The sequence below is a fragment of the Salvelinus namaycush genome, chromosome 12 (assembly GCF_016432855.1).
Source record: "Salvelinus namaycush isolate Seneca chromosome 12, SaNama_1.0, whole genome shotgun sequence".
NCBI lineage: Eukaryota > Metazoa > Chordata > Actinopteri > Salmoniformes > Salmonidae > Salvelinus > Salvelinus namaycush.
In genome coordinates this window covers 41,463,020-41,489,325 of record NC_052318.1, presented here as the reverse complement: position 1 = coordinate 41,489,325, position 26,306 = coordinate 41,463,020, and the positions used below count along the sequence as shown (strand labels likewise).

General features: G+C 42.9%; 1 protein-coding gene across 1 annotated transcript in view; it reads right to left on the bottom strand.

Annotated features, from left to right (window-relative positions):
- Positions 1–4,694: 4,694 nt before the first annotated feature.
- The window catches only part of LOC120057232 (pyruvate carboxylase, mitochondrial-like), a 95,841-nt gene continuing 74,229 nt past the window's right edge, over positions 4,695–26,306 (bottom strand). The window contains exons 11-21 of the mRNA XM_039005767.1: positions 24,183–24,327; positions 23,594–23,683; positions 23,238–23,459; positions 22,358–22,514; positions 21,936–22,176; positions 21,520–21,769; positions 15,734–15,978; positions 14,672–14,851; positions 6,779–7,027; positions 6,491–6,631; positions 4,695–6,312 (exon numbers count right to left, since the gene is read on the bottom strand). Of these exons, the coding sequence (XP_038861695.1) occupies positions 6,061–6,312; positions 6,491–6,631; positions 6,779–7,027; positions 14,672–14,851; positions 15,734–15,978; positions 21,520–21,769; positions 21,936–22,176; positions 22,358–22,514; positions 23,238–23,459; positions 23,594–23,683; positions 24,183–24,327 (2,172 nt within the window). The 3' untranslated portion in view covers positions 4,695–6,060. The remainder of the gene's footprint in view (positions 6,313–6,490; positions 6,632–6,778; positions 7,028–14,671; positions 14,852–15,733; positions 15,979–21,519; positions 21,770–21,935; positions 22,177–22,357; positions 22,515–23,237; positions 23,460–23,593; positions 23,684–24,182; positions 24,328–26,306) is intronic.

The following is a 26,306-nucleotide window of genomic DNA, read 5'->3' as shown; positions in this document are numbered from 1 at the left end:
CATAACATGGTCAAAACAATAATTTTGATATCATGGATGGTCAATCCTTGCATCCATAGCTCTGTCTATTAATCTGAGAGCGGTTACATTTCTCCAGGCCCATCCCTCAGCTTTTTACCAAAACAGAGGCGGGGCGAACGTTTTGTTATCGTTTGATCTGTGGAGTGCCCTTTAAACAGCTGCATATGATCAAGATATCAAAGTGTCACCAACAAAAAGGTAAACAATAGGCCAATAGCAAATGCAGCATATGACATTCATTTTTCACATGTAAATAGCTCAAAGCATGCCATTCCATGAGCGCAGAACATCTACAGCATGTCGGTGTCACAGGAAGGCCAAGAAGATCGAGGACCTCAGTCCCCGAGCCAAGGCCTGTTCACCCTGCTACCATTTAGCAGGCAGAGATGGTAAAAGTGCATCAAAGCTGGGACCGAGACACTGAAAAACAGCTTCTATCTCCAGGTCATCAGACTGTTAAACAGTCATCACTAGCCGGGCTCCGCCTGGTACCCTGCCTTGCACCTTAGTCACCGTCACAAGCCGGCTTCCACCCGGTACTCTACCCTGCACTTTAAAGACTGCTACACTATGTACATTGAACACTGGTCACTTAATTTTTTTTGACATCATGTTTATTGTTCTGAAATAGTTTACGTAGTTAGAAACAGGTACGATTAGCATCCTTGCAACATCATTCTGTTGAAATGTAATTTGATCTCGGAAATTATGCAAATTGGTTTCTCACTTTATATGTACATACTGTATTCTCAACATAGCTCATCCTATATAACTACTGCTGTACATATATTTGTCCTACTTGTATATTGTACATACTGTCTATACACACCACGTATTTATAGTGAACAAAAATATAAACGCAACATGTAGTGTTGGTCCCATGTTTCATCAACTGAAATAAAAGTTCCCAGAAATGTTCCATCCACACAAAAATCTAATTTCTCTCAAATCTTGTGAACAAATTTGTTTACTACATCCCTGTTAGTGAGCATTTCTCCTTTGCCAAGATAATGCATCCGCCTGACAGGTGTGGCATATCAAGAAGCTGATTAAACAGCATGATCATTACACAGGTGCACCTTATGCTGGGGACAATAAAAGCCCACTGTAAAATGTGCAGTTGTCACAACACAATACCACAGATGTCTCAAGTTTTGAGGGAGCGTGCAATTGGCATGCTGACAGCAGGAATGTAATCCAGAGCTGTTGCCATAGAATGTAATGTTACTTTCTTTACCATAAGCCCCCTCCACCATATTTTTAGAGAATTTGGCAGTACATCCAACTGTCCTCACAACCACAGACCACGTAACCACGCCAGCCTAAGACCTCCACATCCGTCTTTTTCACCTGCGGGATGGTCTGACACCAGCCACCCAGACAGCTGATGAAACTGAGGAGTCATTCTGATTGGCTGGACCTGGCTCCCCAGTGGGTGGGCCTAGCTCCCAAGTCGGGGGCCTGGGAGGGAATAGGCCCACCCACTTGGGAGCCAAGCCCTGCCCAGTCATGTGAAATCCATAGATTAGGGCCTAATTAATAAACTAAATTTGACTTATTTCCTTATATGAACTGTACCTTAGTAAAATCATTGAAATTGTTGCATGTTGGACCGCAAAGTGAAGGAAAAGTAGCCAACAAGTGCTCAGCATATGTGGGAACTCCTTCAAGACTGTTGGAAAAGCATTCCTCATGAAGCTGGTTGAGAGAATGTCAAGTGTGCAAAGCTGTCATCAATGCAAAGGGTGGCTATTTTGAAGAATCTAAAATATATTGATTTGTTTAACACTTTTTTGTTTACTACATGATTCCATGTGTGTTATTTCATAGTTTTAATACAATGTAGAAAACAGTAAAAATTAAAACCCTTGAATGAGTAGGTGTGTCCAAACGTTTGACTTATACTATATGTGTATATTTTTGGGTGGATAATTTGTGTATTAGTATTGTATTGTTAGACATTTACAGCACTGTTGGAGCTAGAAAAACATGCATTTCGCTGCACCTGCTATAACATCTGCTAATTTGTTTACGTGACTAATAAACTTTGATTTGATAAACACTTCTAACACTCCCACTCCTGGACAAATCTCAGCACCAAGGTGCCATTTTACTTCTCTAATGAAACCTGGGCTTCATTTCATTAACAACAACAGACTAAACACTTTGAGGTGGTATTAGGCTAATGAATTGATAAAATTTTAAATAAAACAAATACGGATACCAGTTAAGTACTTGACCTCATTCTGTGGGAAGACAACCCTACACTGTGTCCTTCCCTGCCAGTGTCCTGTCACACTGGTAGTGTACACTAGCCCACAGTTAACCCCATTGTCACAGCAAGCTCACACGCTACTAATCAGCACAAACTAAAGGGAATAACGACCAAACAAAACAGAGAAGAGAGGACCACCTATATCATAGTAGCTTTGTTACTAGGACAGAGAGCCTGAGCCACACCTGTATAAACGAATTCTGTCGCTGAAATGTTCTGAAAAAAGTGGCTGCTGCACTGTTTACTTGTGGGAGGACGGCAGAGTGAGCCAAGCTAACAGAGAGGAGCCAGGGGGAGAAGGAGCAGACTGAAAGATGAGATGTCAGATACATTAGGACTGAATGGGAGGAAAGTGGTGGTGGGGGGGAGGCACTGAATCAAACATCTATGACAGACTGCAACAAAGGCATATTTCTAATATCGAAGAAGCACCAACTCTCATGAGGTATAATTATCTCTGGGGTTAACTCCCTCCTCAAAATTATAACATTTGAAACAAAGCCATTTAGCATGCACTTTGCAACCCATCTACATCGAAGTGAGCAATAAGGACTCCGTGTCTCTTCTGTCTAGTCATTCAGCCTCCTACATCGCCTCAGCTCCCTCAGTCCCTCCACATCAAACCATCACATGGTCATGTTCAGCACCCACAGGTACTCTGGTGCAGACGGAGCCATCAATCAACGCCTGCAAACGACACCACCACTTCTCCAAAGGAGCATATGGCAGCTCTCAGGCCCATCATCCATCACTGCAGTAATATCATATAATAGTACGCTACTCAGTTTTGAAACTGAGGCTGTGTAAACGCGTGGATTTCAGGCTTTAGAAAAGATTAAGTGTAACCGGGTGTAACTATTGACTCAATGTCAACATTATGAACATTGCGGCATGCTAAGGAACGGACAAACACACGAGTTGTCCTCATTTCCACCAATTTGGATCCATTAAGTGATTACTCTATTAGCAATAAATCAATGTGCTCCATCTGAGGTGGCAGGTAGCCTAGTGGTTAGAGCATTGGGCCAGTAACCGAAAAGTTGCTAGATCGAATCCCTGAGCTGACAAGGTACAAATCTGTCATTCTTCCCCTGAACAAGGTAGTTAACCCACTGTTCCGAGGCTGTCATTGTAAATAAGACTTTGTTCTTAACCGACTTACCTAGTTAAAAGAAAACATTTGGGCTATTCCTGCACGTTTCCATTAGTGGGGGCATTATCAAGTATCAATCACCCTCTCTTTTCCCCCCTATAATTGAATCTGTAAATTAATTATACCTGTCGACTCACAAATTGTCACAATTATTGAATCGTTTACATAGGTGATTATTTGTCTGCCATGTTGATTATTTCACGCTACTCTTCTTTAGAAGAATAGAGTTACTTGAACTGAGCCTCACACTGTAGGTTTTAGATGCACCATTACACACAAGCTCGATTATCAAAACATTAAAATGACAAAGAGCGAGGCAACTGTGTTACGTATGCCCTTTTAATTTCTTTCAAAGTTGTCACATTGAAAAGAACATGGTTACACTGAATTAGTATTCGCATATCTTAAAACTGATGTTATCAAAACAGACAAAAATGCCATGGAAGGATGAGATAAAATGCCACATAAATCCACATCCCCAGAAAGAGACTAGAATACAAATTACATTGCTATTCCATATAAACGGTAGCAACGTTAATGCTTAAAAATACAGGTACCTGCCAAAATAATGAAAATGCTTGAATAAATGAGGGATACAAAGTATATTAAAAGCAGGTGCTTCCACAGAGGTGTGGTTCTTGAGTTAATTAAGCAATTAACATTCCATCATGCTTAGGGTCATGTATAAAAATGCTGGGCAGGTCATTATTTTGGCTACCATGGCTATGCCCCATAGGGTGAATCCACTGGTCACTGAATGGTTTGATGAGCATTAAAACGATGTAAACCATATGCCAGGGCCGTCTCAGTCACCAAATCTCAACCCAGTTGAACACTTATGGAGATTCTGGAGTGGTGCCTGAGACAGCGTTTTCCACCACCATCAACAAAACACCAAATTATGGAATTTTCCCCATGGAAGAATGGTGTCGCATTATTCCAAAAGAGTTCCAGAAACGTGTAGAATGTATGCCAAGGAGCATTAAAGCTGTTCTGGCTCATGGTGGCCCAACGCCCTATTAAGACACTATGTTACTGTCTCCTTTATTTTGTCAGTTACCTGTACATCTGCATATAAAGCGCACTAATACTTGTTTTCTCTATATATAGTCTCCTATTTGCCTTAGAAAATATTTTATGCACAGTACCCATGTCGCTAGTAAGTTACCAGGATAAATTGTTGTATAGTAGGCTTAAGTCTTATGTTTCACATACAGGCATTATAAGAGTCTAAGAAACATTGGATTAATGGTTTGATACAACACCGGTTTTATTAAACAAGTCTAAGAGACAAGAAAATGTGAGTACTTTTTTTTTTTTTACTCATGCCTAAGCAGATTTTTGACTTGTCAAAAAAATCTTAAATCAATAACATTTCACATTTCCCTTTGCACTGCAAATACTGAATTACATAACCAATGCTCGTGATCATCAACACACTCACCACAGATGTAAACGGTCACACTAAGTGATTACCATGACAGTTGTGACAGAATGAGAATCTGTAAACATTTAACATCCGTCAAGAGCACTCAGGAATTGACCAGCATGTACTCTAAGGTCATGCCATACACAGCAGTAACATTCAAATATAGCCTACCATTTACTCTCCACACACACAAAAAAAAAAAAAATTGGCCCCAATTATTTTGTCATAGGTTATTCAGGTTTACAATTGGGGGAGGGGGAGGGGGAGGGCGGACGGATGAACGAAAAAAACAACAAACCCCTTAGTAATCTACTATCCCAGATAGAGCACATGAAACTACCCCCTACAATCTGTAAATATAACCAGAGTCCAGTCTGTCCCAGCGAGTTGCCAAAATATCAATATCAAGAATATTTGCATTCAAAGCAGTTGGTCAAAAAAAAATAATAATGGTCTTTTAGGTTCCATATCTAAAAGAACAGTTTTGGTCAACCGAGTCACTTATGCTTCAATAAGACCTTTGAATGTAAGGAATTTTACTGTAAAAGCTTGTTTAATTTTAAAACGGGCTGGGAAAAATTTGTGAAAGTAACGCAATGAGTGAACACATGCATTGAGAGTAGATGCTTGAACATCTATATTATTACATTTACGTTAACTTTCATTTTTATATTTAAACATATCAAATGATCAAAATCAGGGCGGGTGATGCTCGTACAGGGATGGCCTAAAGTGTTCTGTGGATTTGAAAACATGATAAGCCAAGATTTTACATTACATTAAATACCTGAATGTCAACTGCTTATCAATTGCTTTCTACTTATTAATAAAATCATTTTTTCATTGGCATAGCCTCAGCAATTTCACTCTTCGGGAACGCGTTCGAGAATGACGTACATTGATGAACATTCATATGTTAATACGAAATCTTACAGATTAGTCACGATTAATGGTTAATGATTGTACTTTTTAGTTTCTAAAGTGACAGTGGATTACCGCATATATCACACAAGTGCAAACATCATAGGAAGCTCTCCAACAAGAAAACAAACAAACAAAATGTTAATTGATTACAATCATACTATATATATTTTCCAGAATTTCAAAAATATATCTGTCTTTTCTACAGTTGGACTTGTACTTTAGCATGTGTGATGGTTCCTGCTGGTGGCCTTTCCTGTCCTACTCGGTGATCTCCAGGATTAGGTCGTCTCCCTCCAGGCTGCTGTCGGCATTGACGTAAATCTTGACCACGGTGCCGGAGAGTGGAGAGTTGACCACTGTCTCCATCTTCATGGCGCTGAGCACACACAGAGGCTGGCCCTTCTCCACCGTCTGGCCCTGCTTCACCTTCATCTCCACCACCTTCCCAGGCATGGGCGCCCCCACCTGGCCACGCACGTCCTTCAGCGCCTTGGGGTGGAAGTGCATCTCCTGGGTGGGTGGGAGAGTACACTTGGTGAGTTTGCAGGAGCACCACGTGTCTATTGAGATAAGTATTGGTGTGGATATGATATGCAACTATTTTGCGGGAATAGCTTGAACTTGTTACGCGTTTTAAGAATTGAATGGAACATTGTGTTGAGAGCTAATGTGAATGTATGTACGGCACCTTCATGGCCACTGTATCCTTGACCAGGACAGATCTGAGCGCTCCATTCAGCTCAAAGAACACCTCCCTCTGGCCAGCCTTGTTGAGATCTCCCAGGGCCAGGGCTTTGATGTGGAGGGTCTTCCCTCGCTCCAACTCCACCTGACAGACACAGGGACAAACAGAAAGTGCGATCAGAGGAAAACAGAACAGTGGCAAATATATTGCAATCAGTAAGTTCATTTCAAATTAAATCACACTTTCACATCCACTTAAAGAATATGAATGAAAACAAATGGTGAGACTGACCTCGAACTCCTCAGCAATCTTGGGTCCATCGAGGAACAGGCGTGTGTTGAGGCAGTCCACGGGGCCAAACTGATGGGTGAACTCCTTGAATTCCTGGAACACCTTGGGGTACATGGCTGCTGACATCACATCCTCAGGAGTAATGTCATCTCCGTGTGTCTCTCGCAACTGTTTCTCTAAGGCCTCGAAGTCCATGGCGGGCAGAGAGGCACCAGGGCGGCCCTCCACCCGTGGCATATTCTTCAGCACCTGGAGGCAGAGGTTAGAAGTCAGCCACTAACAGGCCAAAGGGAGCTAGAATGACAGGACGTCAGAGATATTATAATTATGAGAAACAGTTTAGACCGGTTTAGCTTTTTCAGATCAAAGCAAGCCCTTGAAAATATAACGCAGTGTTTGAACATTACAAGCAAACATGAGTGGATATAATGGCGCCGGAGAGGAGGACTGTCGTTTCACGGGCTCCTAATCAACTGTGTTATTTTGTTTGTTTTTTCGCATGGTTTGTAACTCATTTTGTACATAATGTTGTTGCTACCGTCTCTTATGACAGAAAATAACTTCTGGACATCAGAACAGCGATTACTCACCTCAAACTGGATGAAGATTTTTTCTTTAATGAGTCCGACGCGAAGGATATACAATACTGCTTTGTCAAGACAAGGCCCAAATCCCAGTCATCAGCGTGAAAAGATGGAGGAAAAGGGGGAGGAGGGCGAGGTGCCTTGTAAGAATTCGCTGACGAGTAGATAAACCACCACTTCCCTCCGTATTATTAGCCAAAGTACAATCATTGAAAAACAAACTGGACAATCTACGATTAAGACTATCCTACCAACGGGATATTAGAAACGAATATCTTGTGTTTCACAGAGACGTGGCTGAACGACGACATGGATAACAGAGCTGGCTGGCTTCTCCGTGCATCGGCAGGACAGAGCAGCTACGTCTGGTAAGACGAGGGGTGAGGTGTGTGTCTATTTGTCAATAACTCCTGGTGCGCCATGTCTAATATTAAAGAAGTCTCGATGTATTGCTCGCCTGAGGTAGAATACCTCATGACAGGCTGTGAGTTCAACACCATAGTGCCCACAAAGCTCATCACTAAGCTAAGGACCCTGAGACTAAACACCTCCCTCTGCAACTGGATCCTGGACTTAGACGGGCCGCCCCCAGGTGGTAAGGGTGGGCAACAACACGTCTGCCACGCTGATCCTCAACACTGGGGCCCCTCAGGGGTGAGTACTTAGTTCCTTTCAGTACTCTGTTCGCCCACGACTGTGTGGTCAAATAACTCCAACACCATCATTAAGTTTGCTGACGACACAACAGTGGAAGGGCTGATCACCGACAACAACGAGACAGACTATATAGAGGTCAGAGACCTGGCAGTGTGGTGCCAGGACAACAACCTCTCAGTGTGAGCAAGACAAAGGAGCTGATCGTGGATTATAGTTAAAGGAGGGCCGAACAGGCCCCGAATTAACATCGACAGGGCTGAAGAGGAGCAGGTCGAGAGTTAAGTTCTTTGGTGTCCACATCATCAACAAACTATCATGGTCCAAACACTCCAAGGCAGTTGTGAACAACACCTTTTCCCCCTCAGATTTGGCATGGGTCCCCAGATCCTCAGAAAGTTCTACAGCTGCACCATCGAGAGCATCCTGACCGGTTGCATCACCACTTGGTATGGAAACTGCTCGGCATCTGACCGTAAGGCGCTACAGAGGGTAGCGTGTACGGCCCAGTACATCACTGGGGCCAAGCTTCCTGACATCCAGGAACTACAGTTGAAAGTTTACATACATGTTAGCCAAACACATTTAAACTCAGTTTTTCACAATTCCTGACATTTAATCCTAGTAAAAAGTCCCTGTTTTAGGTCAGTTAGGATTACCACTTTATTTTAAGAATGTGAAATGTCAGAATAATAGTAGAGAATTATTTATTTCAGCTTTTATTTCTTTCATCACATTCCCAGTGGGTCAGAAGTTTACATACACTAAAATAGTATTTGGTAGCTTTGCCTTTAAATTGTTTAACTTTAGTCAAATGTTTCAGTTAGCCTTCCACAAGCTTCACCCAGTAAGTTGGGTGAATTTTGGCCCCTTCCTCCTGACAGAGCTGGTGTAACAGTCAGGTTTGTAGGCCTCCTTGCTCGCATATGCTTTTTCAGTTCTGCCCACAAATTTTCTATCGGATTGAGGTCAGGGCTTTGTTGTCCTTAAGCCATTTTGCCACAACTTTGGAAGTATGCTTGGGGGTCATTGTCCATTTGGAAGACCCATTTGCGACCAAGCTTTAACTTCCTGACTGATGTCTTGAGATGTTGCTTCAATATATCCACATAATTCTCCTCCCTCATGATGCCATCTATTTTGTGAAGTGCACTAGTCCCTCCTGCAGCAAAGCACCCCCACAACATGATGCTGCCACTTCCGTGTTTCACGTTTGGGATGGTGTTCTTTGGCTTGCAAGCCTCCCCCTTTTCCCTCCAAACATAACAATGGTCATTATGGCCAAACAGTTCTATTTTTGTTTCATCAGATTTCTACAAAAGGTACGACCTTTGTCCCCATGTACAGCTGCAAACTGTAGTCTGGCTTTTTTTATGGCGGTTATGGAGCAGTGGCTTCTTCCTTGCTGAGTGTCGATATAGGACTCATTTTACTGTGGATATAGATACTTTGTACCCGTTTCCTCCAGCATCTTCACAAGGTCCTTTGCTGTTGTTCTGGGATTGATTTGCACTTTTCGCACCAAAGTACGTTCATCTCTAGGAGACAGAACGCGTCTCCTTCCTGAGCGGTATGATGGCTGCGTGGTCCCATGGTGTTTATACTTGGGTACTATTGTTTGTACAGATGAACGTGGTAGCTTCAGGCGTTTGGAAATTGATCCCAAGGATGAACCAGACTACAATTTATTTTCTGAGGTCTTGGCTGATTTCTTTTGATTTTCCCATGATGTCAAGCAAAGAGGCACTGAGTTTGAAGTTAGGCCTTGAAATACATCCACAGGTACACCTCCAATTGACTCAACTTATGTCAATTAGCCAGAAGCTTCTAAAGCCATGACATAATTTTCTGGAATTTTCCATGCTGTTTAAAGGCACAGTCAACTTAGTGTATGTAGACTTCTGAGCCACTGGAATTGTGATAGTGAATTATAAGTGAAATAATTTGTCTGTAAACAATTGTTGGAAAAATGACTTGTGTCTTGCACAAAGTAGATGTCCTAACCGACTTAACAAAACTATAGTTTGTTAGCAAGAAATTTGTGGAGTAGTTGAAAAACTAGTTGTAATGACTCCTACCTAAGTATGTAAACTTCTGACTTCAACTGTATATACTAGGCGGTGTCAGAGGAAGGCCCCAAACTATTGTCAAAGACTCCTGTCACCCAAGTCATAGAAAGTTGCCGTGCTACCACACGGCAAGCGGTACCGGAGCATCTAGGATCAAAAGGCTCCTTAACAGCTTCTACCCCCAAGCCCTAAGACTGCTGAACAATTAATCAAATGGCCACCCTTTGTATTTACACTGCGGTTACTCGCTGTTTATTATCTATGCATAGTCACTTTACCCCTACCTACATGTACAAATTACCTCGACTAACCTGTACCCCCGCACATTGACTTGGTATAGAGCCTCGTTATTGTTATGTAATTTTCTTGTGTTCATTTTTATTTTATTTTTTCACTTTAGTTCATTTAGTAAATATTTTCTGAACTCTACTTCTTGAACTGAATTATTGTTAAGGGCTCGTAAGTAAGCATTTCATGGTAATACCTGTTGTATTCGGAGCATGTGACAAAATACTTTCGATTTGTAATAATTAACATAGATAATGCTAGGCATCTGTCGGAAATTAGAAATAGCTGCACCATAATGGCTGTTCCATTCCTTTGTTCTACATGATGTATGCTAAGCAGGTGGCCTTTTTAAGTTTGAACTGATCTGCAAAATAAATGACACAAGAGCAACCATGCGTTCGATGGGTGGAAAAAAACAAGAGGGGGAACTGCATTGTACCCTGGTGATGTGAGGGACAAATTTGATCGTAGAAAACAACTGAGCTTCAGGGGAAATGTTTCTGGGTAATTGTGGAGATTCTTAGAGATGGGAAATAAATCATATTTATTCAAATTTAAAACAGATGAAATGGTGCGAGATCTCCAAGGACAGTAGAGGGACAAAAACAGGCAAACTTTTCAAACAAAGTATTTATATGACTTAATGGGATCCTGTCGTAGTGGGTTATAAAACCAACCTTTTCTGAGCTCTATAAAAATACCTACTGTAATGTAAGTGGAACATAATAACCGTACTCTTAATGTTAAATCCATTTAATACTGTCTGTGGGAATACAAATCCTGCCATTATGGTTGGCTGTGAAAAGGCAGATAACACTGAACAAAAATATATACGCAACATGCAACAATCAATGATTTATTTTGTTACAGTTCATATAAGGAAATCAGTAAATAAAATAAACGAATTAGGCCCTAATCTATGTATTTCACATGACTGGAAATACAGATAGCTTCAATAAAAAATGTAGGGGCATGGATCAGAAAACCAGTCAGTATCTGGTGTGACCATCCTTTGTCTCATGCATATTCTTCACATAGAGTTTACCAGGCTGTTGGTTGAGCCCTGTGGAAGGTTGTCCCACTCCTCTTCAATGGCTGTGTGAAGATGCTGGATATTGGCGGGAATGGAACGCGCTGTCGTACACGTCGATCCAGAACATTCCCAACATGCTCAACGGGTGACATGTCTGGTGAGTATGCAGGTCATGGAGGAACTGGAAAATGCTCAGTTTCCAGGAATTCTGTACAGATCCTCGCAACATACAGTACCAGTCAAATGATCACAAGAACGGTGAGCAAAAATCCCAGAACCACCTAGTGAATAACCTGCAGAGAGCTGGGACCAAAATAACAAAGCCTACCATCAGTAACACACTACGCCGCCAGGGACTCAAATCCTGCAGTGCCAGACGTGTCCCCCTGCTTAAGCCAGTACATGTCCAGGCCCGTCTGAAGTTTGCTAGAGAGCATTTGGATGATCCAGAAGAAGATTGGGAGAATGTCATATGGTCAGATGAAACCAAAATAGAACTTTTTGGTAAAAACTCAACTCGTCGTGTTTGGAGGACAAAGAATGCTGAGTTGCATCCAAAGAACACCATACCTACTGTGAAGCATGGGGGTGGAAACATCGTGCTTTGGGGCTGTTTTTCTGCAAAGGGACCAGGACGACTGATCTGTGTAAAGGAAAGAATGAATGGCGCCATGTATCGTGAGATTTTGAGTGAAAACCTCCTTCCATCAGCAAGGGCATTGAAGATGAAACGTGGCTGGGTCTTTCAGCATGACAATGGTCCCAAACACACCGCCCGGGCAACGAAGGAGTGGCTTCGTAAGAAGCATTTCAAGGTCCTGGAGTGGCCTAGCCAGTCTCCAGATCTCAACCCCATAGAAAATCTTTGGAGGGAGTTGAAAGTCTGTGTTGCCCAGCAACAGCCCCAAAACATCACTGCTCTAGAGGAGATCTGCATGGAGGAATGGGCCAAAATACCAGCAACAGTGTGTGAAAACCTTGTGAAGACTTACAGAAAACGTTTGACCTCTGTCATTGCCAACAAAGGGTATATAACAAAGTATTGAGAAACTTTTGTTATTGACCAAATACTTATTTTCCACCATAATTTGCAAATAAATTCATTAAAAATCCTACAATGTGATTTTCTGGATTTTTTTTTTCTTATTTTGTCTGTCATAGTTGAAGTGTACCTATGATGAAAATTACAGGCCTCATCTTTTTAAGTGGGAGAACTTGCACAATTGGTGGCTGACTAAATACTTTTTTGCCCCACTATAGTTCAAGTAACAGACACATCTCAACATCAAGTGTTCAGAGGAGACAGCGTGAATCAGACCTTCATTGTCAAATTTCTACAAAGAAACAACTATTAAAGGACACCAATAAGAAGAAGAGACTTGCTTGGGCCAAGAAACACAAGCAATGGACATTAAACCGGTGGAAATCCGTCCTTTGGTATGAGGATTCCAAATTGGAGATTTTTGGTTCCAACCGCCGTGTCTTTGTGAGACGCAGAGTAGGTGATCGGATGATCTCCGTATGTGTGGTTCCCACCGTTAAGCATGGAGGAGGTGTGATGGTGCTTTGCTGGTGACACTGTCTGTGATATATTTGGAATTCAAGGCACACTTAACCAGCATGGCTACCACAGCATTCTGCAGCGATACGCCATCCCATCCGGTTTGCCCTTAGTGAGACTATCATTTGTTTTTCATTAGGATAATGACCCAACACACCTCCAGGCTGTGTAGGGCTATTTGACCAAGAAGGTGAGTGAGTGAGTGCTGCATCATATGACCTGGCCTCCACAAATCACACAACCTCAACCCAACTGAGATGGTTTGGGATGAGTTGGACCCCAGAGTGAAGGAAAAGGAGCCAACAAGTGCTCAGCATATGTGGGAACTCCTTCAAGACTGTGGGAAAAGCATTCCAGGTGAAGCTGGTTGAGAGAATGCAAAGCTGTCATCAAGGCAAAGGGTGGCTACTTTGAATAATCTAAAATGTATTTTGATTTGTTTAACACTTTTTTGGTTACCACATGATTCTGTGTTATTTCATAGTTTTGAGTTCTTCACTATTTTTCTACAATGTAGAAAATAGTAAAATAAAGAAAAACACTTGAATGAGTAGGTGTGGCCAAACTTTTGACTGGTAATGTAGGTCTGTGCATCATGCTGAAACATGAGGTGATGGCGGCAGAGGAAATGGCACGAAAATGGGCTTCAGGATCTCATCACGTTATCTCTGTGCATTCAAATTGCCATCGATAAAATGCAATTGTGTTCGTTGTCCGCAGCTTATGCCTGCCCATACCATAACCCCACCGCCACCATGGGGCACTCTGTTCAGAACGCTGACATCAGCAAACTGCTCGCCTACACAACGCCATACACACTGTCCTCAATCTGCCATATGACCGGTACAGTTGAAACCGGGATTAATCCGTGAAGAGCACACTTCTCCAGCGTGCCAGTGGTCATTGTAGGTGAGCATTTGCCCACTGAAGTCAGTTACGACACAGAACTGCAGTCAGGTCAAGACCCTGGTGAAGACGACGAGCACGCAGATGAGCTTCCCTGAGACGGTTGTGCAAACCCATAGTTTCATCAACTGTTCAGGTGGTTGATCTCAGACAATCCTGCAGGTGAAGAAGTCGGATGAGCAGTTCCCGGGCTGGCGTGGTTACACGTGGTCTGCGGTTGTAAGGCCAGTTGGACATACTGCCAAATTCTCTAAAATGGAGGTGGCTTATGGTATAGAAATGAACATTACATTCTCTGGCAACAGCTCCAGTGGACATTTCCGCAGTCAGCTTGGCAATTGCACACTCCTTCAAAACTTGAGACATCTGTGGCATTGTGTTGAGAGAAAACTGCACATTTTACAGTGGCCTTTTATTGTCCCCAGCACAAGGTGCACCTGTGTAATGATCATGGGGTTTAATCAGCTTCTTGATATGCCACACCTCTCAGGTGGATGGATTATCTTTCCAAAGGAGAAATGCTCAGTAACAGGGATGTAAACACATTTGTGATCAACATTTGAGAGAAATATGATTTCTATGTGTATGAAACATTTCTGGGATCTTTTATTTCAGCTCATGAAACATGTTTCATTTATATTTTTGTTCAGTGTAAAATACATGTTCTCCATACAATCATCATGTTCTCCATACAGAATCATCCCAGCAGCGTGTTAAAAATAATGTTGTTGCGGGGCTGAAAAGAACTTGGGCCTAAGGGAAGTTAGACTTATTGGGAATTTGTGAAGTGTGTTTTACCTTGGACCTGAAGGGTTCAGGGAAGCCTCCATGTGGGATGCCAATGTGGCCCTGCAGGAACTCCACCACAGAGAGGGGGAAGGAGAGCTCATCAGCCCTCTCCTCCACCTCCGCCCTCGTCAGAGAGTTCTGCACCATGAACTGGGCCAGGTCGCCCACGATCTTAGAGGAGGGGGTCACCTGCAGGCAGACAGACACAGAGTGGGCAGAGGAGAGAGGTGGAGTGAGATGAAAGATTTTATCCACAACATTACTGGTGCTACGGCCCATCGGTCATAGACTATTGTGTTTTACCATTGGAACCTCAAGCTGGCGTGCAAATTGGAAGTGAACAGAAGTGTGGTAGAGTCAAGGAGGGAGACCGAGATGAAAATTGTTTGAGAATTATTTTTTTTGCAGCCAACTGTAGGAACAGTGAAAAGACAAGACAACGAAAGGGGTTAGAATGAGGAGAGAAAAAAAAATATGCGTTATGAAAGTGAAGTAAGCGTGTCCACTATCGAACAGACACTGACTCACTGTGCCTGTGATATGGACAATATGACATCGAAGGAAACGAAGGAGGAGAAGAACAGAAAGTCAACTATCTCTGATCATTTAATTAAGCCCTAGGAAATGAAAACCAGCAAGGCAAGACCAAACGCTAGAAGATGCCATTGATTGGAGAGATCAGACAGAAGCATGGAGAACAGAACAGATAAGCTTTGCTCAAAGCTCCTTGGTTGATCTGACTTTAGGCTGCAGCGAGATTAATGGCTCCACTTTCTGCAAACTTATTCCCATTTCGTTTTTTATTTTGTCTTTGAGACAGTAGAGCCTCCCTCCCACGCACACATAGTTAAGAGAGAGTGAAAGGAGGGAGGTGAGGGAACAAATTGAGTGGGCAATTCATTCTGAAGTTCTCTTCAAAATCAGAAGAATACTTTTGTAAATCCGCCTTAAGAGCGATAATTATGAATCTGAAAAGACAATTCGTGAATGAGGAATGTGAGTTTTAGCACTTAATTTGAATTGCTGAAAACGAGGCCAGTGTTAAGGACACCAGGAGTCCGGTTGTCTCACCTTGATGAGGTCACCCAGCAGCTTGTTGGCCTCTGTGTAGGACTTTTTCACCTCCTTGAACTTGTGTCCCAGGCCCATGCTGTGAGCCTGGAAGTGCAGGTTGGTGTACTGGCCTCCAGGGATCTCGTTCTCATACACGTCAGCATTGCCAGACTTCATAGTGGCTGTACAGTCAAATGGTGCATAGAGCCCGCGAGCAACCTCCCAGTACTCACTGTAGTCATAGACATTCTCCAGAGATATGCCTGTTAAAGAGAGGGCAGGACAGAGAGAATAATAGGCATCTATAGATGCTGTCAGCACAAATACAATGACACATTGTCTACAGTTGAAGTCGGAAGTTTACATACACCTTAGCCAAATACATTTAAACTCAGTTTTTCACAATTCCTGACATTTAATCAGAGTAAAAATTCCCTGTCTTAGGTCAGTTAGGATCACCACTTTAATTTAAGAATGTGAAATGTCAGAATAATAGTAGAGATAATGATTTATTTCTTTCATCACATTGACTACAGCTCAGAGTTCAACACCATAGTGCCCACGAAGCTCATCACTAAGCTAAGGACCCTGAGACTAAACACCTCCCTCTGCAACTGGATCCTGGACTTACAGACGGGCCGCCCCCAGGTGGTAAGGGTGGGCAACAACACGTCTGCCACGCTGATCCTCAACACTGGGGCCCCTCAGGGGTGAGTACTTAGTTCCTTTCAGTACTCTGTTCGCCCACGACTGTGTGGTCAAATAACTCCAACACCATCATTAAGTTTGCTGACGACACAACAGTGGAAGGGCTGATCACCGACAACAACGAGACAGACTATATAGAGGTCAGAGACCTGGCAGTGTGGTGCCAGGACAACAACCTCTCAGTGTGAGCAAGACAAAGGAGCTGATCGTGGATTATAGTTAAAGGAGGGCCGAACAGGCCCCGAATTAACATCGACAGGGCTGAAGTGGAGCGGGTCGAGAGTTAAGTTCTTTGGTGTCCACGTCATCAATAAACTATCATGGTCCAAACACTCCAAGGCAGTTGTGAACAACACCTTTTCCCCCTCAGATTTGGCATGGGTCCCCAGATCCTCAGAAAGTTCTACAGCTGCACCATCGAGAGCATCCTGACCGGTTGCATCACCACCTGGTATGGCAACTGCTCGGCATCTGACCGTAAGGCGCTACAGAGGGTAGCGTGTACGGCCCAGTACATCACTGGGGCCAAGCTTCCTGACATCCATGAACTACAGTTGAAGTTGGAAGTTTACATACATGTTAGTCAAATACATTTAAACTCAGTTTTTCACAATTCCTGACATTTAATCCTAGTAAAAAGTCCCTGTTTTAGGTCAGTTAGGATTACCACTTTATTTTAAGAATGTGAAATGTCAGAATAATAGTAGAGAGAATTATTTATTTCAGCTTTTATTTCTTTCATCACATTCCCAGTGGGTCAGAAGTTTACATACACTAAAATAGTATTTGGTAGCTTTGCCTTTAAATTGTTTAACTTTAGTCAAATGTTTCAGTTAGCCTTCCACAAGCTTCACCCAGTAAGTTGGGTGAATTTTGGCCCATTCCTCCTGACAGAGCTGGTGTAACTGAGTCAGGTTTGTAGGCCTCTTTGCTCGCACACACTTTCAGTTCTGCCCACAAATTTTCTATGGGATTGAGGTCAGGGCTTTGTGATGATCACTCCAATACCTTGACTTTGTTGTCCTTAAGCAATTGTGCCACAACTTTGGAAGTATGCTTGAGGTCATTGTCCATTTGGAAGACCCATTTGCGACCAAGCTTTAACTTCCTGACTGATGTCTTGAGATGTTGCTTCAATATATCCACATCATTTTCATTCTTCATGATGCCTTCTATTTTGTGAAGTGCACTAGTCCCTCCTGCAGCAAAGCACCCCCACAACATGATGCTGCCACCCCCATGCTTCACGTTTGGGATGGTGTTCTTTGGCTTGCAAGCATTTTTCTTTTTCCTCCTAACATAAGGATGGTCATTAAGGCAGTTCCATTTTTGTTTCATCGGACCAGCGGACATTTCTCCAAAAAGTACAATCTTTGTCCCCATGTGCAGTTGCAAATTGGCTTTTTTAATGGCAGTTTTGGAGCAGTGGCTTCTTCCTTGCTGAGTGGCCTTTCAGGTTATGTTGATATAGGCCTCGTTTTACTGTGGATATAGATACTTTTGTACCGGTTTCATCCAGCATCTTCACAAGGTACTTTGCTGTTGTTCTGGGATTGATTTGCACTTTTCGCACCAAAGTACGTTCATCTCTAGGAAACAGAACGCGTCTCCTTCCTGAGCGGTACGATGGCTGCATGGTCCCAAGGTGTTTATACTTGCGTACTATTGTTTGTACATATGAATGTTTGGAAATTGCTCCCAAGGATGAACTAGACTTGTGGAGGTTTACAATTATTTTTGTGCTGATTTCTTTTGATTTTCCCATGTCAAGCAAAGAGGCACTGAGTTTGAAGGTGGGCCTTGAAATACATCCACAGGTACACCTACAATTGACTCAAATTATGTCGATTAGCCAGAAGCTTCTAAAGCAATGACATCATTTTCTGGAATTTTCCAAGCTGTTTAAAGGCACAGTCAACTTAGTGTATGTAAACGTCTGTCGCACTGGAATTGTGATACAGTGAATTATAAGTAAAATAATCTGTCTGTAAACAATTGTTGGAAAAATGACTTTGTCATGCACAAAGTAGATGTCCTAACCGACTTGCCAAAACTATAGTTTGTTAACAAGAAATTTGTAGAGTAGTTGAAAAACAAGTTTTAATGACTCCAACCTAAGTGTATGTAAACTTCCGACATCAACTGTAAGTTAAACGTGATGTGTTAATCTACTGTATGTGGGAGGCATGCCAGAGAACACTTTAAAGTTTATCAGTGTGGTGCTCACCACTTAGGCATTCAAGGTCTTCCAAAGCAGGAACAGTCAGTCAGTCAATGCACCCTCTGCTACCAATACCCTCATTTAAACCCGATGACCGATCATATTGCCTGTTGCTATAATTACAATTAGCTCCATGCTTCACCTGGCAACAAACACAACTCCAAGACACACACTCACAGGCCAGCGCACACACACACAGGCCACAAATTCTCCAACCAATCTCCATCTGAAGCTTCCCACTCCCTAAACCATACACATCTGTTGGCACATATCCATCAGCATGAGAGGAGGAAATTGAAAAGAGAAAGCGAGCGAATGAGAGAGAGTGTGACATTGACCACATTTCCTTTCCCTCAGGACTAGAGCTGACTTAAAGATGATCTATACACATCAAGGGAGAGAACAAGGGACCTTCCCCAGAGGGGAGCTCCCAGTGCAGATGAAAGATGGATGGGTAGAAAGATTAAAGAAGTGCTCAGAAGTAATTTAAGAGCAAGAAAATGTGGATGAGAAGGGATCACGGAAAAGAGGAAAGGTGAAAAAGACTAAATGAGACACTTGAGGATTTTCTGTAAACAATTACCATTAGTTAGGATTAAGAAACGAGTCAACACAATCAATATGGACAAATGGGACCGAGGCAGTAACATTTTTTGGGGTTAAGTGCCTTGCTCAAGAGCACCGACAGATTTTTCACCTCTGTCGGCTCGTGTATTCGAACCAGCGACCTTTCGTAGCAGACCAAAAGAGCGCTTAGACAACTAAGAGAGCATACTAGTGGGAAGAAATACAAATTACAACAGTCTTATCATCCTGTCTCATGCATGAATACCCAAAGTCATATTTGGAATTAATTTAGAAATTATTTGACAATAAATGGATAAAAACTGTACTGCACTAAAGCGCAACATTTCAAAAGGGAGAAGGGAATATGACCGAATTTGCTTGACATTTCAATTACCTAGGCAGCCTTCTACTCAGTGAGAAGGAGCAGGAGAGAGAAAGCGAGAGAGATTGGTAGACTTCACGGGAATAAACAAAAATCAACAAAGAAAACAACGTCTTTTTCTCAGAATGTGAGCATTCTGATCGGTTTAAAACTGCTTGTCGAGAGCTCAATCATATACACACTCCAACAGGAAATTTAGTTGTGCTTTGTGTCCTTGAACAGTAATTATCGGAATGAGAGAATCTGGAGACCATAGATGCACATGTTTTGAAATGGAAAATTGGAACAAGCTAAAGAAAGATGCTAAATTGCACCTCTAGGCCGTCTACGCTTTCATCGACTCGGATCCAACAAAACAATTTCTGGGTTATAATCATTTTGAAAACTACTCAATTTCACAGCGTGGATTGGGCTTTAGAATAATCTCGCAGAGTCCTGCCACATTTCATTTTCTAAAAAGGACATTTCCTTTAATAAAAACTAGATTAACTGGATTAGAACGAGAAACAACGAACTAACTGTTAAGTGCTCACTTGTGCTCAGGTAGCGTAGAATTCCCAACGGTACACCAGTACATGGTCAAGTCATTTCAGAGCAGCTGCTACCTCCATTCTCCTCATGACTAATTCATTATGGATGGAGTTTTATATTCTCAAGTGTTGTTCAATTCTAAACAAACAGCAACTCCAGTATTTCATTTGCCTCCACTTTGTTTCAGGTGGCCTACGATAAGGCTCTAATTAAGGGTTTACAAGCAGCTAATCAAATCCTGATTCATTGTGTACAAAATAAAGAGTTATTAAGCCATTTCATGGCTGTTGTAGGAGGGATTAGATGCTCATCAATTGTGAGAATATTCCAGAGGGTTTCCTATTATCTTCTACTCTTTGTTCATCTAACCAATACCAATTAAAAAGAACAGCCCTTCAAACCTTGCCCTCCATCTTTCATGAATCAAAGCACACTGTAACCATCTAAGTGATAAGTGGTGGCAGGGTGATAGCACTAGCCTGCTGCTGAATGGTTCCCTCCTAAATAACAATGCCACACAGGGGCAATGATCTCGCCTCACGGCCGTTCCCCTAGCAACATGGATGGCTGCAGCCATGAGAACTTGGTTCTGACCACGTTCCTGTTCCCACGCAGAGACAGAGCTTTACGGAGCCTTGCAGGCCAGGTCATTACAGCGGGTTAAGACTCATCTGCTGCAGTAATGTCTCAATTAACTGAAGGTCGCGGGGTCGTGTGTGAGCTATGTGCGGCCTATCTTCCCTGTGCCTTTTCCTTTAGTTCCCGCTCCCCGTTGCTCTCTCCCTCTCCACAACAAACATACTTAATTTTCCTCTGCTTACATTACAATCTGCACATGTACTGCATCATCTCCCACGTGTTCATATTCTCTAAGTCATATCCTTTAAGGTTGTCTTTGTTTTTTCCTGTTGAGGTGAAGGGGATAAGCAGAGTGGCGACACACTAAGCATCAGCACAATTCAGTTGTCACTCTATGTCTAAATGGCTGGCAGCTTACTCTATGTCTAAATGGCTGGCAGCTCACTCTATGTCTAAATGGCTGGCAGCTCACTCTATGTCTAAATGGCTGGCAGCTTACTCTATGTCTAAATGGCTGGCAGCTCACTCTATGTCTAAATGGCTGGCAGCTCACTCTATGTCTAAATGGCTGGCAGCTCACTATGTCTAAATGGCTGGCAGCTCACTATGTCTAAATGGCTGGCAGCTCACTATTTCTAAATGGCTGGCAGCTCACTATATTTCCAATTGGCTGGCAGCTCACTATATTTCCAATTGGCTGGCAGCTCACTATATTTCCAATTGGCTGGCAGCTCACTATATTTCCAATTGGCTGGCAGCTCACTATATTTCCAATTGGCTGGCAGCTCACTATATTTCCATTGGCTGGCAGCTCACCTGTGTTGAATTTGGTTCCCTTGGTGCAGGCGACAATGGCTCCCATGCTGGGCTGCGATGTCATCCCAGCCATGGAGTCCACAGCGACGTCTACGATGTCGGCCCCGGCCTCGGCACACGCCAGCATGGCGGCCACGCCGGCGCCTGCCGTGTCATGGGTGTGGACGTGAATGGGCATGTCAGGGAAACGGTCCCTCAGAGCACCAATCAGCATCCGGCTAGACTCAGGCTTCAGCAGCCCTGCCATGTCCTAAAGAAAGAGCAAGGAGTCAACAACATGACACACACATACTATTTATGCCCGAGTTGCTGATTTCAAGTATTTGTAAATAGCGGAATATAAATAAAATGTGTAATTGGTTAGGATAAACCACATTACTGGGTTTGATGACAGGGCAGGTTCAGTGCCAGTCTACCTTGACATTCAGTATGTGTGTTCCAGCTCTGACCAGCTCATCAGCCAGCTTCAGGTAGTAGTCCAGAGAGTACTTCTGCCTCATGGGGTCAGACACATCTCCTGTGTAGGAGATGGAGGCCTCCACCACGCCCCCAGCAGCGCCAGCAGCCTCCATACCCAGCATCAGGTTGGGCAGGTAGTTCAGAGAGTCGAAAACACGGAAGATGTCCATGCCGTTCTCCTTGGCCACCTCACAGAACCTGGTCAGAACCATTGAAAGGTGGATGAGTACATGCTTCAAATGAAGAACCCTTGGGTTTAAGGGTGATACTTTCAAGAAATACTATGCAGACGATGACCGTCAAACTGTGAAGGCTGGGGTTGAGACGATGTGTGTTCTGGTTGGAGTAGGGGTGTTTGATCCAGGGCAGAGGTACTGACTTGAACACGGCGTTGTCGGGGTAGTTGGTGTAGCCCACAGCGTTGGCTCCTCTCAGCAGCATCTGGAAAGGCACATTGGGCAGCAGAGCTCTCAGCTCCTGCAGTCGTTTCCATGGACACTCACACAGGAAACGCATTGCCACATCAAAAGTGGCACCTACTCAGAAGAGGAACGATCAATATCTGCCATAGCAACAGACTCCATTGACGATAAAGTCCATCAACATAGACAGTAAATGGACAGATTCCCCTGAATAAACAATCTCTCCTAGTCCTCCAGAGACTGATGGACTCCCTCCCTAGTCTGATGTCCAGCTCCCTCAACATCAAAAATGTTTTTGGACACTGTCAGAATAGATTTTCTTCGAAGGGTGCCAAGATGATTTTCTGCGGCCTTAGTTTGTAAAAAAAAAGAAAAAAAAGTGCTATCCAAATAAAACATGGATTTCATAAGTCACTTTGCTACAGATGGAGACGGAGCCTTTCTTCAGTCTTTACTTAGAAACGTACCGCCAGTCTGCCCGTATCAACTTCAAAAATCCCCCCCCCCCCCCGCTTTTCTTCAGACTAGAGGAGAGCTCACTCCTGAGTAACCCAGACGCAGTACAGTCGACTCACTTGCTCTGCTCAACGATGTGAACCTGGCCCTGGGGCGGTGTCATATTTTCCCTTCACCCTAGCAGTTGATTCTATTTGACCTTTTAACTGAAAAAGTGTGACTTTTGAAAACATAACGTCTATAAATGATGCCACTGAAACATAGGCGGGCGGCAGATTCAGACCAGAGCAAAGCAGAAAGCGCAGATTGAGATGGAGAAAAGTGTGATAGTAGAAAAAAAGAGAGAGAATAAAGGAGTACAGGCTACAAAGAGTTGCTCACCTCCCCAGTTCTCCACGCTAAAGAGATTGCTGAAGTTATGGGCCACAAAGGGGGCGACCTGTTTGAGGTCGTGCGTGCGGACACGTGTGGCTAGGAGAGACTGGTGGGCATCTCTGAAGGTGGTGTCCATGAGCAGCAGACCCTTGTGGGCACGCACCGCCTTGGCAAAGCCCTCTGGACCCTCCCTCAAGAGGACTTCCCGGAACCCAACCGGAGGCTCACCTAATCCACATCAATACATACAGCTTTCACTATGTTGTACTGACTAAATCAAGACAAAAATTGACTGCTACAAGGAAAAAAACCTGATGTTTTACAGGAAGCTGGTAGGAGGTTGTGTAGGGTTGGAGTCTTACCCAGAGGAATGGGTGGGATCACAGGATCAATAGAGGAGGGCTTGGCCTTCACTGGGATGGGAGTGGTGGGGCCATTTACCATCACATGACCTGAAACCGGACAGCAGGAGGGGGATCAGAAAACTCTGAGTTGGTCATCGTTGCAGGCATTTCACACCAACCAATATCATTATGTGAGACAAAAATACTACACTCCAGACAGCATATCTTCAAGGAAAATACTGACTCATAGTAAAGGTGTCATTTGTGTGAATGGATGATGTCAGAGTTCAATAGGACATGATGTACAATACACTCCATGGGTAGGCAATGCTTGAAGAAACAGTTGTGCCGTCAACAGGCTTTTAGTGCCGTCAACTAACTAACTAACTCACCTCTTGATCTAGGGAGGGGAGTTTTAATTGTTAAATGAATCAAGACTATCATTAGCTGCACTTCAGATGACTGAGTAAGTGTTGACATGTCTAAGTGTGAAATATAATAATCTATACACACAAAGAAGCGTAGAATTCTGAAATAAACAATGGTATGAACTGGAGTTCAAGCAGAGTTTAAAAAAAACAGTGCAGTGAGTTGAAGACCATTTTACCCAGGTAGTGCAGCAGCTTCTGGGCTCGGTTCTGGACCGGCTTAAGGTTGAAGAGCTCCTGGTTCTCATCTATGAACTGGGTGTCAACGGTACCATACAGGAACTGATCGTTACTAAGAACATTCTGGAGGAAGGGGATGTTGGTCTGTGCAGAGAAAAAAGGAGGAGGGCGAGAGAATGGAGGAAAGAGATGTTAAAATGACAAAACGGTTGACAAGACAGTCTGCATGATAGAGAACGCCAGGGACCAAGAGAGAGCAGTGCCTGAAAATGCAAAAACACTGCTCAAGTGCAAATGGTCTTGGAGGGCTGTGAGGTCATTCTGCGGTCAGTCCCAAATCAAATGACTTACAACACTCAATACCGTCACACTGAGTCCCATCCTCTGTGAGCACTATCAGGCCAAAACACACAGCGCAGAATACACAATGTGATCAGTGAGCAAAACAATCCCAGCTAATCCTCAACATATGCACTGCATGTTCCCCTGTGCCCTGCTGCACATCTGTCTCAGGTGCCCTAGGGTACACAGAGCAAGAAGCCGCAGCCAGAGAGAGCGCGATGCAGAGAGAGCGAAGAAATGAGACACAGAGAGAGAATAGAAATGAGGATAGTATAGGCTACTGCTCAAGTCTCAATATCTTAGTCCATCTCTTCTACACACTTCAAAACAGCATATAGTCTAGTAAGCCTACACAGTGCCAGAGCTCGTACTGTACTGTAGACCTAATTACAGGGCCTGTAGCCACAATGCATCTCAAAGTAGAAGATTGGTTGTACAGTAGGAGCTGAGCATTTAGATATTTTACTCTTACTCTTATGGGTAAAACTAAAAAAGCTATCCATAAGCCTCTTTGGTCATAATTAGGGTTGCAAAGGGAGGGTACATTACTGGAAACTTTCTAAGTTTACCAGTAAACTAACTACATTTTGGTAACTTAAGGATTTTAAGTAACTTAACTTTTGGGTACTTCAAAATTATTACAAGTGTGGCTTTATCACATGTAAAATAATCAAATAAGAATGACAAAAGCTGTAAAACTATCCTAAATTACACTGAGTGTACAAAACATTATGAACACCTTCCTAATATCGAGTTGTATCCCATTTTGCCCTCAGAACAGCCTCAATTCGTCAGGGCATGGACTTCACATGGATGCTGGCCCACGTTGACTCCAATGCTTCCCACAGTTGTGTCAAGTTGGCTGGATGTCCTTTGGGTGGTGGACCATTCTTGATACACATGGGGAAAAACAGTTGAGGGTGAAAAGCCCTGCAGCGTCGCAGTTCTTGACACAAACCCATTCTGAAAGGCACACATACACAATCCAAGTTTAAATTGTCTCACTTAAAAAAAACTAACTTGTCTCCTCCCCTTCATCTACACTGCTTGAAGTGGATTTAACAAGTGACGTCATTAAGTCATCATAGCGATCGCCTTGATTCACCTGGTCAGTCCATGTCATGTAAGAAGCAAGTGTTCCTAATTTTTTGTAAACTCAGTGTATAAACCATCAACTTAGTGAATACCATTGGTATTGAATGAGGGTTTCAGAATGAATTATCCTTTATATGTCTCGGTTGTAAATGTTTTGGTGCCAAACTGGTGGCAGTTGTGAAAAGTCAATAATTGCAGAGTTAATTGAAAATATTCCCATTGTTGATTAGAACCTTTTTTTCCATTAAATTAGGCTATTTTCTCTTGAACCCTATGGTCCATGGACTAGAAAGTCATGGACAATAATATGATATAATAAAAAAAGAATATCAAATAATATGGATACGCCCCTTGACTATTCCCACATTTTGTTGTGTTACAGCATGAATTGAAAATGGATTCAATTAAGATTTGTCACTTGCCTACACGTGAAGGTGGAATTATGTTTTTACATTTTTTTCTTCAAATTAATACATTTCAAAGTTTTATGCAACATTAAGCCTACTGTGCCAAAGCAATTTAGAGCTGTTAAACGGGAGTGACAAGTGTATTGATAACAGTAATATCAAAATTCCTCTTTTAATAACTAACATAATTGGTTAAAAAAAGGCTATGCATGCCAACATATTAGCCAAGAATTAAGATGTTTATAATCAGAGCAGGAGCCTGTCTGCCCACACTCATCG